The 15,507-nt window shown below is 46.3% G+C and overlaps 1 protein-coding gene across 1 annotated transcript in view; it reads left to right on the top strand.

The window, feature by feature from the left end:
- Positions 1-15,507, top strand: part of PRKCA (protein kinase C alpha) — a 425,544-nt gene that overhangs the window by 296,829 nt on the left and 113,208 nt on the right. The window contains exons 4-5 of the mRNA XM_082272110.1: positions 1,668-1,779; positions 5,937-6,065. Coding sequence (XP_082128236.1) covers positions 1,668-1,779; positions 5,937-6,065 — 241 coding nt within the window. The remainder of the gene's footprint in view (positions 1-1,667; positions 1,780-5,936; positions 6,066-15,507) is intronic.

The following is a 15,507-nucleotide window of genomic DNA, read 5'->3' as shown; positions in this document are numbered from 1 at the left end:
CATGTATGGCCTCCAATCAACGTCCCCACTACAGACTCTGTAGTGGGGACGTTGATTGGAGGCCATACATGAATGATTGAGATTTCTAGAAGAGTCCAGTCTGGTCCAGGAACATCTTGTGGGGGAGCAGTCCAGTGGTATCCAGAGAGACATATTAACAGGCAATTGTGACTGTAGTGGGGTCATTGCTTGGAGGCCATACATGAACGATTGAGATTTCTAGAAGAGTCCAGTCTGGTCCAGGAACATCTTGTGGGGGAGCACTCCAGTGGTATCCAGAGAGACATATTATCAGGCAATTGTAACTCTACAGAGTTACAATTGCCTGTTAATATGTCTCTCTGGATACCACTGGAGTGCTCCTCCACAAGATCTTCCTGGACCAGACTGGACTTTTCTAGGAATCTCAATCATTCATGTATGGATGTACGAGTATTCTGGTGTAGACTGAGATACCCCCCAGGGGATGTGGACACATGGAGCATTGGGAAGAACGGGGAGTTAGTGTAGTGTTTGAGAACTCGCCAGCTGACTTGTGGGGTCATTGTGGGGAGGATTGCGGTCGGGAGTTGCCACTACGATATGTGGCCGTAACTTTGTGTTTATAGGAGTGTCCAAGCTAATAGAATGAGGTAAGGGCGGAAGTAAACCTGGGGTATCTCGATGAATGCAGTTATTTTCAATGACGGTAGTTCCAGTTTCGTGGGTGACCGGAAGGCAATTTCTGGTGACGTCACGTCCAGTTTGCTGGAGATAGGCCCAGGTGACGATACGTCACTTCTGATGTTCGTAAATTGGGCGGAAGTGCCCATGATATGTAGAACATGCAAGGAAGAAGATGATTAGAGAAGTGGGGACATCAAACAGGACAACGACCCTAAGCACACAGCCAAGATAACAAAGGAGTGGCTACGGGACAACTCTGTGAATGTCTTTGAGTGGCCCAGACAGAGCCCAGACTTGAACCCGATTGAACATCTCTGGAGAGATCTGAAAATGGCTGAGCACCGACCCTCCCCCATCCAACCTGATGGAGCTTGAGAGGTCCTGCAAAGAAGAATGGGAGAAACTGCCCAAAAATAGGAGTGCCAAGCTTGTAGCATCATACTCAGAAATACTGGAGGCTGTAATTGGTGCCAAAGGAGCTTCACCAAAGTATTGAGCAAAGGGTGTGAATACTTATGTACATGGGATTTTTTTATTTTTTTTATTTTTAATTAAGTTTGAAAAGATTTCATACAAACTTCTCTTACGTTGTCATTATGGGGGATTGTTTGTAGAATTCTGAGGAAAATAATGAATTTAATCCATTTTGGAATAAGGCTGTAACATAACAAAATGTGGAAAAAGTGAAGCGCTGTGAATACTTTCCGGATTCTCTGTATATCCCGACTCGGCCCCTCCTCCTGGGATTGGTTTATGTATGAGCTCTGCATGGGCCCAATTCGGGATGTGGAAGGGTAATTAGGGCTCGGTAGGTCGGATGGTGACTGCTCCTTACTCGTCACTCTTCAATATTTTCCACCTTCTTACTAAATAACCCCAATTTTTTTTTTCTCTCATCTGGGTCCAGTGTAAGAGGGTCTCACTCGTGTTGTTGCAATGTCCTTTAACTTCATACCCGTGGGCTCCGTTCTGACCAGTGTTTGATGTCTTGTGTCTTGCAGGACCCCCGCAGTAAGCACAAGTTTAAGATTCACACCTACGGGAGCCCCACCTTCTGCGACCACTGCGGATCACTGCTCTACGGGTTAATACACCAAGGAATGAAGTGCGAGAGTAAGTACAGACTGGGGAGGGGCGGGGCCACATCTGTCTCCTCCCTCTCATTTACATAAAGTACTCCAAATCAAACCCCCCACTACCCTCAAACTCCTCCCCCTGTAGGTACATATAGTACTCTGAATGTATCCCCTCCCCCTTATTTACATGCAGTACACTGTATCAGACTCCTCCCTCTAATTTATATATAGTACTCTGAATCTATCCTCTCTTTATTTCTATACACTGGTCTGAGTGTATGCACTTCCCTTGCTTGATCTTGCTCCTCCCCCCTCATTGACATACAACACACTGAATCTGTCCCTGCCTCCTCATTTACATATAGTTTGTCTGATCTTGCTCCTCCCCCTCATTTACATACAGTACTCTAATTCTCTATTACCTCTACCCTAATTTACATATAGTTTGCCTAATCTGTCTCCCCCCCCCCCCCCCGATTAACATACAACTCTCTGACTCTGTCTCCACCTCCTCATTTACATATAATTTGCCTGATCTTGCTCCTCCCCCTCATTTACATACAACACTGAATCTGTCTTTCCCTCTTCATTTACATATAGTTTGCCTGATCTTACTCCTCCCACTCATTTACATAAAGTATTATCAATCTATTCCCTCCCCCTGATTTTCATATAGTTTGCCTAATCTGTATACCCCCTAATTTATATAAAATACCCTGAATCTGTCTCCACCCTCATTTGTATCCCCCTCCCTTTAATATACATACAGTATCCCGTATCAAAATCCTTCCCAAGATTGACATATAGTACTCTAAATAAATCCCCTCCCCCTCATTTACATTCAGTACTCTGAATCTGTCCCTTCCACCTTATTTACATTCAGTACTCTCAATCTGTCTCCTCCCCCTCATTTTACATACAGTACTCTGAACCTGTCTCCTCCCCCTTTTACATACTCTGAATCTTTCTCCTCCCCCTCATTTACATACAGTACTCTGAATCTGTCTCCTCCCCCTCATTAACATACAGTACTCTGAATCTGTCTCCTCCCCCTCATTTACATACAGTACTCTGAACCTGTCTCCTCCCCCTCATTTACATACAGTACTCTGAATCTGTCCCTTCCACCTCATTTACATGTAGTTTGCTGGCTATGGCTCCTCCCCCTCATTTACATACAATACTCTGAATCTGTCCTTTCCACCTCATTTACATATAGTACTCTGAACCTGTCTCCTCCCCCCTCATTTACATACAGTACTCTGAATCTGTCCCTTCCACCTCATTTACATAAAGTACTCTGAACCTGTCTCCTCCCCCTCAGTTACATACATTACTCTGAACCTGTCTCCTCCCCCTCATTTACATACAGTACTCTGAATCTGTCCCTACCACCGCATTTACATATCGTTTGCTGTCTCTGGCTCCTCCCCCCTCATTTACATACAGTACACTAAATCCATCCCTTCTCCCTCATTTACATACAATACTCTGAATATATTCCCTACCCCTCATTTACATATATATTTTCTCCTCCCCCCTGATTTGCATATGACGCACGGAATCTGTCTCCACCCTCTCATTTACATAAAGTACTCTGAATCTACCCCCCTCCTCCTCTTATTATTAATACAGTATCCCGTATGGAACTTCTCCCTCTGACATACAGTACTCTGATTCCCCTCCCCCTTATTTATCTATCCCGCCCACCTCATTTGCATACAACACTGAACCTGTCTCCTCCCCCCTCATTTACATACATTACTCTGAATCTGTCCCCTCCCCCTCATTTATATTCAGAACTCTGAATCTGTCTCCTCATCTACATACAGTACACTGAATCTATCCCCTGCTCATTTGCATACCACACTGAACCTGTCTCCTCCCCCTCATTTACATACATTACTCTGAATCTGTCTCCTCCCCCTTATTTACATACAGTACTTTGAATCTTTCTCCTCCCCTTCATTTTCACACAGTACTTGGAATCTGTCTCCTCCCCCTCATTTACATACATTACTCTGAATCTGTCTCCTCCCCCTTATTTACATACAGTACTTTGAATCTTTCTCCTCCCCTTCATTTTCACACAGTACTTGGAATCTGTCTCCTCCCCCTCATTTACATACATTACTCTGAATCTGTCTCCTCCCCCTCATTTACATACATTACGCTGAATCTTTCTCCTCCCCTTCATTTTCATATAGTTTGCTGAACCTGTCTCCTCCCCCTCATTTACATACATTACTCTGAATCTGTCTCCTCCCCTTCATTTACATACAGTACTCTGAATCTGTCTCCTCCCCTTCATTTACATACAGTACTCTGAATCTGTCTCCTCCCCTTCATTTACATACAGTACTCTGAATTTGTCTCCTCCCCCTCATTTACATACAGTACTCTGAATCTTTCTCCTCCCCTTCATTTTCATATAGTTTGCTGAACCTGTCTCCTCCCCCTCATTTACATACAGTACTCTGAACCTGTCTCCTCCCCCTCATTTACATACAGTACAATGTTTCCTCTGACAACACTGAAGAAATGAGACTTTGCTACAATGTAAAGTAGTGAGTGTACAGCTTGTATAACAGTGTAAATTTACTGTCCCCTCAAAATAACTCAACACACAGCCATTAATGTCTAAACCGCTGGCAACAAAAGTCAGTACACCCCTAAGTGACAATCTCCAAATTGGGCCCAAAGTGACAATATTTTGTGTGGCCACCATTATTTTCCAGCACTGCCTTAACCCTCTTGGGCATGGAGTTCACCAGAGCTTCACAGGTTGCCACTGGAGTCCTCTTCCCCTCCTCCATGATGACATCACAGAGCTGGTGGATGTTAGAGATCTTGCACTCCTCCACCTTCCCTTTGAGAATCCCCACAGATGCTCAATAGGGTTTAGGTCTGGAGACATGCTTGGCCAGTCCATCACCTTTACCCTCAGCTTCTTTAGCCAGGCAGTGGTCGTCTTGGAGGTGTTTGGGGTCGTTATGTTGGAATATTGCCCTGCCCCCCAGTCTCTGAAGGGAGGGGATCATGCTCTGCTTCAGTATGTCACAGTACATGTTGGCATTCATGGTTCCCTCAATGATCTGTAGCTCCCCAGTGCCGGCAGCACTCAGGCAGCCCCAGACCATGACACTCCCATCACCATGCTGACTGTAGGAAGACACACTTGTCTTTGTACTCCTCACCTGTTTGCCGCCACACACGCCTGACACCATCTGACACCAAATAAGTTTATCTTGGTCCCATCAGAGCACAGGAGATGGTTCCAGTAATCCATGTCCTTAGTCTGCTTGTCTTCAGCAAACTGTTTGCAGGCTTTCTTGTCCATCATCTTTAGAAGAGGCTTCCTTCTGGGATGACAGCCATGCAGACCAATTTGATGCAGTGTGCGGCGTATGGTCTGAGCACTGACAGGCTGACCCCCCACCCCTTCAACCTCTGCAGCAATGCTGGCAGCACTCATACGTCTATTTCCCAAAGACAACCTCTGGATATGACGCTGAGCACAGCACTCAACTTCTTTGGTGGACCATGGCGACGCCTGTTCTGAGTGGAACCTGTCCTGTTAAACCGCTGTATGGTCTTGGCCACCGTGCTGCAGCTCAGTTTCAGGGTCTTGGCAATCTTCTTATAGCCTAGACCATCTTTTATGTAGAGCAACAATTCTTTTTTTTTCAGATCCTCAGAGAGTTCTTTGCCATGAGGAGCCATGTTGAACTTCCAGTGACCAGTATGAGAGTGAGAGCGATAACACCAAATTTAACACACCTGCTCCTCATTCACACCTGAGACATTGTAACACTATGAGTCACATGACACCGGGGAGGGAAAATGGCTAATTGGGCCCAATTTGGACATTGTCACTTAGGGGTGTACTGACTTTTGTTGCCAGCAGTTTAGACATTAATGGCTGTGTGTTGAGTTATTTTGAGGGGACAGTAAATTTACACTGTTATACAAGCTGTACGCTCACTACTTTACATTGTAGCAAAGTCTCATTTCTTCAGTGTTGTCACATGAAAAGATAGAATTAAATATTTACAAAAATTTGAGGGGTGTGCTTACTTTTGTCAGATAATGTGTGTGTGTGTATATATATATATATATATATATTTGTATAGATTGATATGTGTGTCTCCCGGCTCCTGGGTGCGCTGACCTCTGTACTCTCTCTCCTCTCAGCCTGTGATATGAATGTACATAAAGTCTGTGTGGTGAATGTTCCCAGTCTATGCGGGATGGACCATACAGAGAAGAGGGGGCGGATCTTTCTGAAGGCCGAGGTGAACAAAGAAGTCCTGAATGTCACCGGTAAGGAGCTCTTCTATTCGTCATATCACCACCAACACCGCATTCCCCATCACACTCCTCCAGCAGTGCAGAGTATTTCAGGAGAGGAGAGTTATAGAGGAAGGAGCAGAGTCCTCCAGCAGAGCAGAGTATTTCAGGAGAGGAGAGTTATAGAGGAAGGAGCAGAGCAGAGGAGAGAAGAGTCAGTGCAGTTGCGGTGCAGTCTCTGATCTCCTCTCCATCCAGCAGGCGCACAGTGAATGTTCTCCAGGATGAATATTATGGAATCCTCGGATCTCAGTGCAATGAGAGTCTTGCTGGCGGTGAGCCGATTATCTTCCTCCTCCGGGACTCCTCCCACTGTTCTCTCATTAGCGCTGCATTAAGCTGACTCCTGACGTTGTTCCTGCGCTGTGCTGAGCTGTCTCTGTGTCTCCCCGCTCTGCTCCTGCATGATGAATGACGCTGCTCAGAACGAACCCCAAAATTCAGTATCTCAGAAAATTAGAATATTACATAAGACCAATAAAAAAAAAGGATTTATAATACAGAAATGTTGGCTTAGTGAAAAGTCTGTCCATGTACAGTATAGGATGCACTCAATACTTGGCCGGGGCTCCTTTTGCATGAATTACTGCATTGATGTGGCACGGCGTGGAGGCGATCAGCCTGTGGCACTGCTGAGGTGTTATGGAAGCCCAGGTTGCTTTGATAGCGGCCTTCAGCTCCTCTGCATTGTTGGGTCTGGTGTCTCATCTTCCTCCTGACAATACCCCACAGATTCTCTATGGGGGTTTAGGTTAGGCCAGTTTGCCGGCCAATCAAGCACAGTGATCCCATGATCATGTGACCAGGTTTTGGTAGTTTTGGCAGTGTGGGCGGTGCCAAGTCCTTCTGGAAAACAGTGGCGGCCCCGTCCATTGGGGGCGCAGGGGTGCCGCCCCTCCTATCTATGCGTCCAGCCCCCTAATCTACATGCAGGGTGCCAGACGCATGGATTCCAATAGGGTTTTTTTTTTTAGAAGCACGTGATTAGAGCCAGAGACTCTTAATAGGCTTCCAAAAAGGGTGGGCTGGGGGGGGCAGAGCACTGTGCCCCAAGCCCACCCAGTTGTGTGAGAATAGTGAATGACTATTTGCTATTATCACACTGATTCTCCTCCCAGCCAATCAGGAAGTGGGTCCCGGGACCCGTTTCCCGATTGGCCAAAAGGAGAAGCCACGCTATTGGTCAAGGAGGAGGGAGGAGATGCAGGGGAAGCTTCCGCTGCCCTCCACGTCAATCCAGGGGGGTGGTGTTATGGTGTGTGGTCCGGGGTAGGGTGTATGTGGTGTGGTCCGGTGTCCTGCCAAAAACTCAGACCTGCCGGAATCTCCAACCACGTTATTTCCGGTGAGTGTACACTGGAAATAATTGGAGATTTCACACAACACCGGCAGCCTATACACCCGAGTACATGGTATAATTACTGCAGATTCTTACTCCGCCTGCTAGTTGTCGCCGCCCTGGAGGCGGCCATGTTTTTGGTTTCTAGCGGGTGGAGAAAGATCCTGCACTAATTATACCATGTACTCAGGTGTAAAGGCTGCCGGTGTTGTGTGAAATCTCCAATTATTCTCAGTGTACACTCACCGGAAATAACGTGGTTGGAGTTTTCGGCAGGACACCGGCCCATGGAGCACCGGCCGCCACTGCTGGAAAATGAAATCGGCATCTCCATAAATCTGGTCAGCAGAGGGAAGCATGAAGTGCTCTAGAATTTCCTGCTAGAGGGCTGCACTGACTTTGCACTTGATAAAACCCAGTGGGCCAACACCAGCAGATGACATGGAGAGGAAACACTAGCGCCATGTGAGTGTAGCACATCAAGCAATGTATTAGACAAGATATACAGGTAGGCACAATTAAATCTGAGTTGAAGCATGGATGGCACTGTGAAGCAAATCTCCCTGTGGGAAGGCATCTGTGGCTGGCATGGATGTATCCGATGGCTGTCAGCGCTGGGTCCCTGTGGTTTCCAGGTGCAGGGGGGGGGGGGTTGCCAGGGCTATCGGTGTGCTACACTCACATGGCGCTTGTTTCTCCTCTCCAGTAACCCACAAGCCCCTTCTTGCTTGAACACTGAGCAGCCGTCGAAAGGAGCCAGCACAGGAACACCATCAAGGGCATTATTTGAACTTTTTATACAACCCTCATTGTAGTTTGTAATTGCCCCGTTACCCCGCATCCCCCATAGGATGAAGAATATTCCAGGTTCTTTGCGCCAGTATGATGTCCCATGTTTTACCAGCAGATCACATGACTTCCCAAATCATCACTTGCCGACCAGTTATACAGCGGCAGGTTCCCACAAGCCGCCATACTTGTACGATGGTTGGTGGGAGCTCTTCTGTGGGGCCGCACCCACTTGACAGCGGGGAAGCGGAGGCACGGAGCCGGCGGCCGCAGTCGCTCCCCGTGAAGAGAGAACGGCCGGTCTGCTGTTGTAAACATGGCTGACCGTTCTCTCTGGAATCAACACAGAGAGTCTGTGATCCTTCTAATTAGGAACACGGGTCACTGTGTGGATATTACAAGCCCATCCCCCACGCAGTTAGAAAGCACCACCTAGGACGGTGATGGTGAACCTTGGCACCCCAGATGTTTTGGAACTACATTTCCCATAATGTTCAGGCACTCTGCAGTGTAGTGAAGCATCATGGGAAATATAGTTCCAAAATATCTGGGGTGCCAAGGGTCACCAAATATCTGGGGTGCCAAGGGTCACCATCACTGGGCTAGGCTCACATTTAACCCTTTGATCACCTGTGGCGTTACCCCTTCCCTGTCAGTGTCATTAGTACAGTGACAGTGCATATTTATAGCACTGATTACTGTAATGATGTCACTGGTACCCCCAAAAGTGTCAAAAATGTCAGTTAGGGGTCCGATCTGTCCGCCTTAATGCTGCAATCCCGCCGGGCACCCGCGATTGCTCTTCATGCAGCAAGCTCCTCCCCCCCCCCCCACATTTAGAAAGCACTCCCTAGGAGCACACTTAACCCTTTGATCGCCCCATGGGTTAACCCCTTCTCTGCCAGTACAGTGACAGTGCATATTTTTAGCACTGATTACTGTAGTAATGTCACTGGTCTCCCCAAAAGTGTCAAAAATGTCAGGTAGAGGTCCGATCTGTCCGCCGCAATGTCACAGTCCCGCTAAAAATTGCTGATCACCGCCATTACTAGTTAAAAATAAATCAATAAAAATGAAATTTTTCCCCTAGTTTGTAGACGTGATAACTTTTGCGCAAACCAATGAAAATACGCTTATTGGATTTTTTTTTTTTTTTTTTTACAAAAATATGTAGCAGAATACAAATTGCCCTAAAATGATGAAAAAAATTAATTTTTAATTTTTTTTTTTTGGGAATGTTATATAGCAGAAAGTGAAATATGTGTGTATGTATGTATATATATATATATATATATATATATATATATATATATATATATATTTTTTTTTTTTTTCAGAATTGTCGCTCTTTTTTTTGGTTATAGTGCAGAAAATAAAAATCGCAGAGGTGATCAAATACCACCAAAAGAAATCTCTATTTGTGGGGAAAAAAAAGGACATTGTCAGTTAAAGTAACGCAGTGCCGAATCACAAAAAAATGGCCTGGTCATTAATGGGGAAAAGTGGTTAAAAATCTTTTTTTTTTTATTGGTCTTCTGAAATATTCTAATGTAATAAATAATCTAATATCTAAATTTTAATAAATAATTTTCTGAGATACAGAATTTTGGGGGTGTCACTCGCTGGAAGCCGTAATCATCAAAATTAAAAGAAAGAAATGCTGGAAATCTCTGTGTGTGACATCTATATAACACATAGGAGATTACCTATTTGAATTGAATTGCGGAAATAAAGTAACTTTTTGATTATATTGTAATTTTATGAGCTGCTCCTGTATGTAGCGGGTTCAGGAACTCGGGAGATGGCCACCAATAGAACGTTTTTCCCCCCATTTCTGCAGATATCTTGCTGAGGATCCCCCCCGGTATGTTCTGTATTAGGAGAGGAGAGGAGCTGCTATTTATTTTTTTGCAACATTATTTCGATTTTTTTTTTTTTGGTTTGAATCCTTCACCTGCAGCGCCCCCATGTGGCGGTGTGTTGCAGATCTTCCTGTCCCCAGGTGTCAGTCGGTGCGTCTCTCCCTTTAATCAGAGTAAATATCGGTGGCGGCGGCGGGTTGACATTGCGGCACACGGTAAATACGAGGAGTTGAAGTGCTCAGGGAGGGGTCGCGTTCTCCACCCGTAATTGCCGAGTAAATAGGACTATTATTTACCGTCATACAGAGAGGAGATTACAGAGGCCGAGCGCTATCGCAGCACGCTATTTACTAAAGGTGGCTCCCGCTGAGCAGTGAGTACACTGGGGGGGGGGGGCCCAATAAGGAAAGACAGAACTGCAGGCTCAATCCCTGACAATCCACTGCCAATGTGCAGCAGCTGGAAGATCTCTTCATTCACACCTGTATGACTCCAAAGGCAACTTTGATGCGACATTGGATGGGAGCGATTTGGATGTGACATTTGTCTGTTGAGTTTGGCTGTGACTGTCGCATTGATAACATTAACCATCTGCCTGCCAGGCTTTTTACCCCCCTTCCGGCCCAGGCCAGTTTTCAGCTGTCAGCGCTGTCGCACTTTGAATGACAATTGCGCGGTCATGCTACACTGTACACAAATTACATTTTAGCATTTTGTTTTTCATACAAATGGAGCTTTTTTAATCACCACGGGGGGGGGGGGGGTTATTTTTGTCAAAGAAACCAAAAAAAGACAGACTTTGAAAAAGGAAAAATACATTTTTCATAGTTTGCTGTAAAATTTTGAAATTTTGCAAACAGGTAATTGTTCCACTTCATTGATGTGTGCTAATCAGGCTGCACTGATAGGTGGCGCTAATCAGGCTGCACTGATAGGTGGCGCTAATCAGGCTGCACTGATAGGTGGCGCTAATCAGGCTGCACTGATAGGTGGCGCTAATCAGGCTGCACTGATAGGTGGCGCTAATCAGGCTGCACTGATAGGTGGCGCTAATCAGGCTGCACTGATTGGTGGCGCTGATGAGGCTACACTGATAGGTGGCGCTAATCAGGCTGCACTGATAGGTGGCGCTAATCAGGCTGCACTGATTGGTGGCGCTGATGAGGCTGCACTGATAGGTGGCGCTAATCAGGCTGCACTGATAGGTGGCACTGATGAGGCTGCACTGATTGGTGGCGCTGATGAGGCTGCACTGATAGGTGGCGCTAATCAGGCTGCACTGATGGGCACTGATGAGGCTGCACTGATTGGTGGCGCTGATGAGGCTGCACTGATAGGTGGCGCTAATCAGGCTGCACTGATAGGTGGCACTGATGAGGCTGCACTGATTGGTGGCGCTGATGAGGCTGCACTGATAGGTGGCGCTAATCAGGCTGCAGGATAGGTGGCGCTAATCAGGCTGCACTGATTGGTGGCGCTGATGAGGCTGCACTGATAGGTGGCGCTAATCAGGCTGCACTGATAGGTGGCGCTAATCAGGCTGCACTGATAGGTGGCGCTAATCAGGCTGCACTGATAGGTGGCGCTAATCAGGCTGCACTGATAGGTGGCGCTAATCAGGCTGCACTGATAGGTGGCGCTAATCAGGCTGCACTGATAGGTGGCGCTAATCAGGCTGCACTGATTGGTGGCGCTGATGAGGCTACACTGATAGGTGGCGCTAATCAGGCTGCACTGATAGGTGGCGCTAATCAGGCTGCACTGATTGGTGGCGCTGATGAGGCTGCACTGATAGGTGGCGCTAATCAGGCTGCACTGATAGGTGGCACTGATGAGGCTGCACTGATTGGTGGCGCTGATGAGGCTGCACTGATAGGTGGCGCTAATCAGGCTGCACTGATGGGCACTGATGAGGCTGCACTGATTGGTGGCGCTGATGAGGCTGCACTGATAGGTGGCGCTAATCAGGCTGCACTGATAGGTGGCACTGATGAGGCTGCACTGATTGGTGGCGCTGATGAGGCTGCACTGATAGGTGGCGCTAATCAGGCTGCAGGATAGGTGGCGCTAATCAGGCTGCACTGATTGGTGGCGCTGATGAGGCTGCACTGATAGGTGGCGCTAATCAGGCTGCACTGATAGGTGGTGCTAATCAGGCTGCACTGATAGGTGGCGCTAATCAGGCTGCACGATAGGTGGCGCTAATCAGGCTGCACGATAGGTGGCGCTAATCAGGCTGCACTGATTGGTGGCGCTGATCAGGCTGCACTGATAAGTGGCGCTAATCAGGCTGCACGATAGGTGGTGCTAATCAGGCTGCACTGATTGGTGGCGCTAATCAGGCTGCACTGATAGGTGGCGCTAATCAGGCTGCACTGATAGGTGGCGCTAATCAGGCTGCACTGATAGGTGGCGCTAATCAGGCTGCACTGATAGGTGGCGCTAATCAGGCTGCACTGATAGGTGGCGCTAATCAGGCTGCACTGATAGGTGGCGCTAATCAGGCTGCACTGATAGGTGGCGCTAATCAGGCTGCACTGATTGGCGCTGATGAGGCTGCACTGATTGGTGGCGCTGATAAGGCTGCACTGATAGGTGGCGCTGATAAGGCTGCACTGATAGGCGGCGCTGATAAGGCTGCACTGATAGGCGGCGCTGATAAGGCTGCACTGATAGGTGGCGCTGATGAGGCTGCACCGATAGGTGGCACTGATGAGGCTGCACTGATGGGCACTGATGAGGCTGCACTGATGGGTGCTGATGAGGCTGCACCAATAGGTGGCACTGATGAGGCTGCACTGATATAGACTGATGAGGCTGCACCGATAGGTGGCGCACATCAGGTGTGATTTGCTATTCGATTTTAAACTGTCATATTGCATGGCAAGTCGCACCGCTGTGAACATGGGCTAAGTTGCCAACATCTCTGCGATTTTGTTGCACATAAAATCGTCCCAAGAAAAGTGCAGCAGGAACCTTTTTCAAATTGGCGGAAGTCGGAGCTGCACCGATGCGAAGTTACATAATAGGGTGCGACTTTTCACATGATTTTTGAACTGTCAAATCGCATGGGGATGAGGCTGCATTCATATTAGTGCGACTTTGATCCGACTTTATATTCTCTGGACCAAAGTCGCATCAAAAGTCTCACCATAGCAGTGCAGGACCCTTTTTAAAGTCGCAATCCACAATGAAATTGAAGGTGCGATTCGCACCGGTTCTTCAAGGCCACCTGTGTGCTTAGCTGGTGTATTCACAGCACAGCAGTAAAGCAGCTCTTTGGTCCCCGGTTACATGGATGGATACATTGTCTCCAATATTTCTTCCTCCATAATATACAGAGATTTGTAAACTGTCAAATCGCATGATAAATGGAGATCGCTATAACAACGTACCGCCAGAACCCAGAGCAACCAATCAGAGACCCCTCCCTGTGTACAGGATCAGGATGGGGTGCTGGGTGACACCCCTCAGTGTCCCATACACCATCCATGGTACCTTCCGGAGATACATTGTATCCGATGATCCCAGCCGTGTGACAGCACTGCCCCCCTGTGGTGACAACCGGAACTGCGATACAGAACAGTGCATTCGGGGTCACACCTGTGAGGGGCGGTAAAATCATTCATCTCTTCTCAGCAGATTTCACACTTTATTAATGGGAGAAGTTGTCGTGACGACACAAAGAAGAGCGCAGATAGCGGGAAAAAGGGCGATTATTTTTATTTTTCTGCAATGCGGAGGAGGGGACACAGAAAGCTCAGAGCGGCTTTATAAATCGCAGGAAATGTGGGGATCCGTCTTTATTATGGGATAAATACTGGGGGGTACAAGTCTTTATTATGGGATATATACTGGGGGGTACAAGTCTTTATTATGGGATATATACTGGGGGGTACAAGTCTTTATTATGGGATAAATACTGGGGGGGTACAAGTCTTTATTATAGGATATATACTGGGGGGTACAAGTCTTTATTATGGGATATATACTGGGGGGGTACAAGTCTTTATTATGGGATAAATACTGGGGGGTACAAGTCTTTATTATGGGATATATACTGGGGGGATACAAGTCTTTATTATGGGATATATACTGGGGGGGGTACAAGTCTTTATTATGGGATATATACTGGGGGTACAAGTCTTTATTATGGGATATATACTGGGGGTACAAGTCTTTATTATGGGATATATACTGGGGGGTACAAGTCTTTATTATGGGATATATACTGGGGGGTACAAGTCTTTATTATGGGATATAAACTGGGGGGTACAAGTCTTTATTATGGGATATATACTGGGGGTACAAGTCTTTATTATGGGATATATACTGGGGGGTACAAGTCTTTATTATGGGATATATACTGGGGGGTACAAGCCTTTATTATAGGATATATACTGGGGGTACAAGTCTTTATTATGGGATATATACTGGGGGTACAAGTCTTTATTATAGGATATATACTGGGGGTACAAGTCTTTATTATGGGATATATACTGGGGGTACAAGTCTTTATTATGGGATATATACTGGGGGTACAAGTCTTTATTATGGGATATATACTGGGGGGTACAAGTCTTTATTATGGGATATATACTGGGGGGTACAAGTCTTTATTATGGGATATAAACTGGGGGGTACAAGTCTTTATTATGGGATATATACTGGGGGTACAAGTCTTTATTATGGGATATATACTGGGGGGTACAAGTCTTTATTATGGGATATATACTGGGGGGTACAAGCCTTTATTATAGGATATATACTGGGGGTACAAGTCTTTATTATGGGATATATACTGGGGGTACAAGTCTTTATTATAGGATATATACTGGGGGTACAAGTCTTTATTATGGGATATATACTGGGGGTACAAGTCTTTATTATGGGATATATACTGGGGGTACAAGTCTTTATTATGGGATATATACTGGGGGGTACAAGTCTTTATTATGGGATATATACTGGGGGGTACAAGTCTTTATTATGGGATATAAACTGGGGGGTACAAGTCTTTATTATGGGATATATACTGGGGGTACAAGTCTTTATTATGGGATATATACTGGGGGGTACAAGTCTTTATTATGGGATATATACTGGGGGTACAAGTCTTTATTATAGGATATATACTGGGGGGTACAAGCCTTTATTATGGGATATATACTGGGGGGGTACAAGTCTTTATTATGGGATAAATACTGGGGGGGTACAAGTCTTTATTATGGGATATATACTGGGGGGTACAAGTCTTTATTATGGGATATATGCTGGGGGGTACAAGTCTTTATTATGGGATAAATACTGGGGGGTACAAGTCTTTATTATGGGATATATACTGGGGGGGTACAAGTCTTTATTATAGGATATATACTGGGGGGTACAAGTCTTTATTATGGGATATATACTGGGGGGGTACAAG

This window comes from Pelophylax lessonae (genome assembly GCF_965119305.1).
Source record: "Pelophylax lessonae genome assembly, chromosome: 11".
NCBI lineage: Eukaryota > Metazoa > Chordata > Amphibia > Anura > Ranidae > Pelophylax > Pelophylax lessonae.
This window is presented reverse-complemented; position numbering and strand designations above follow the sequence as displayed.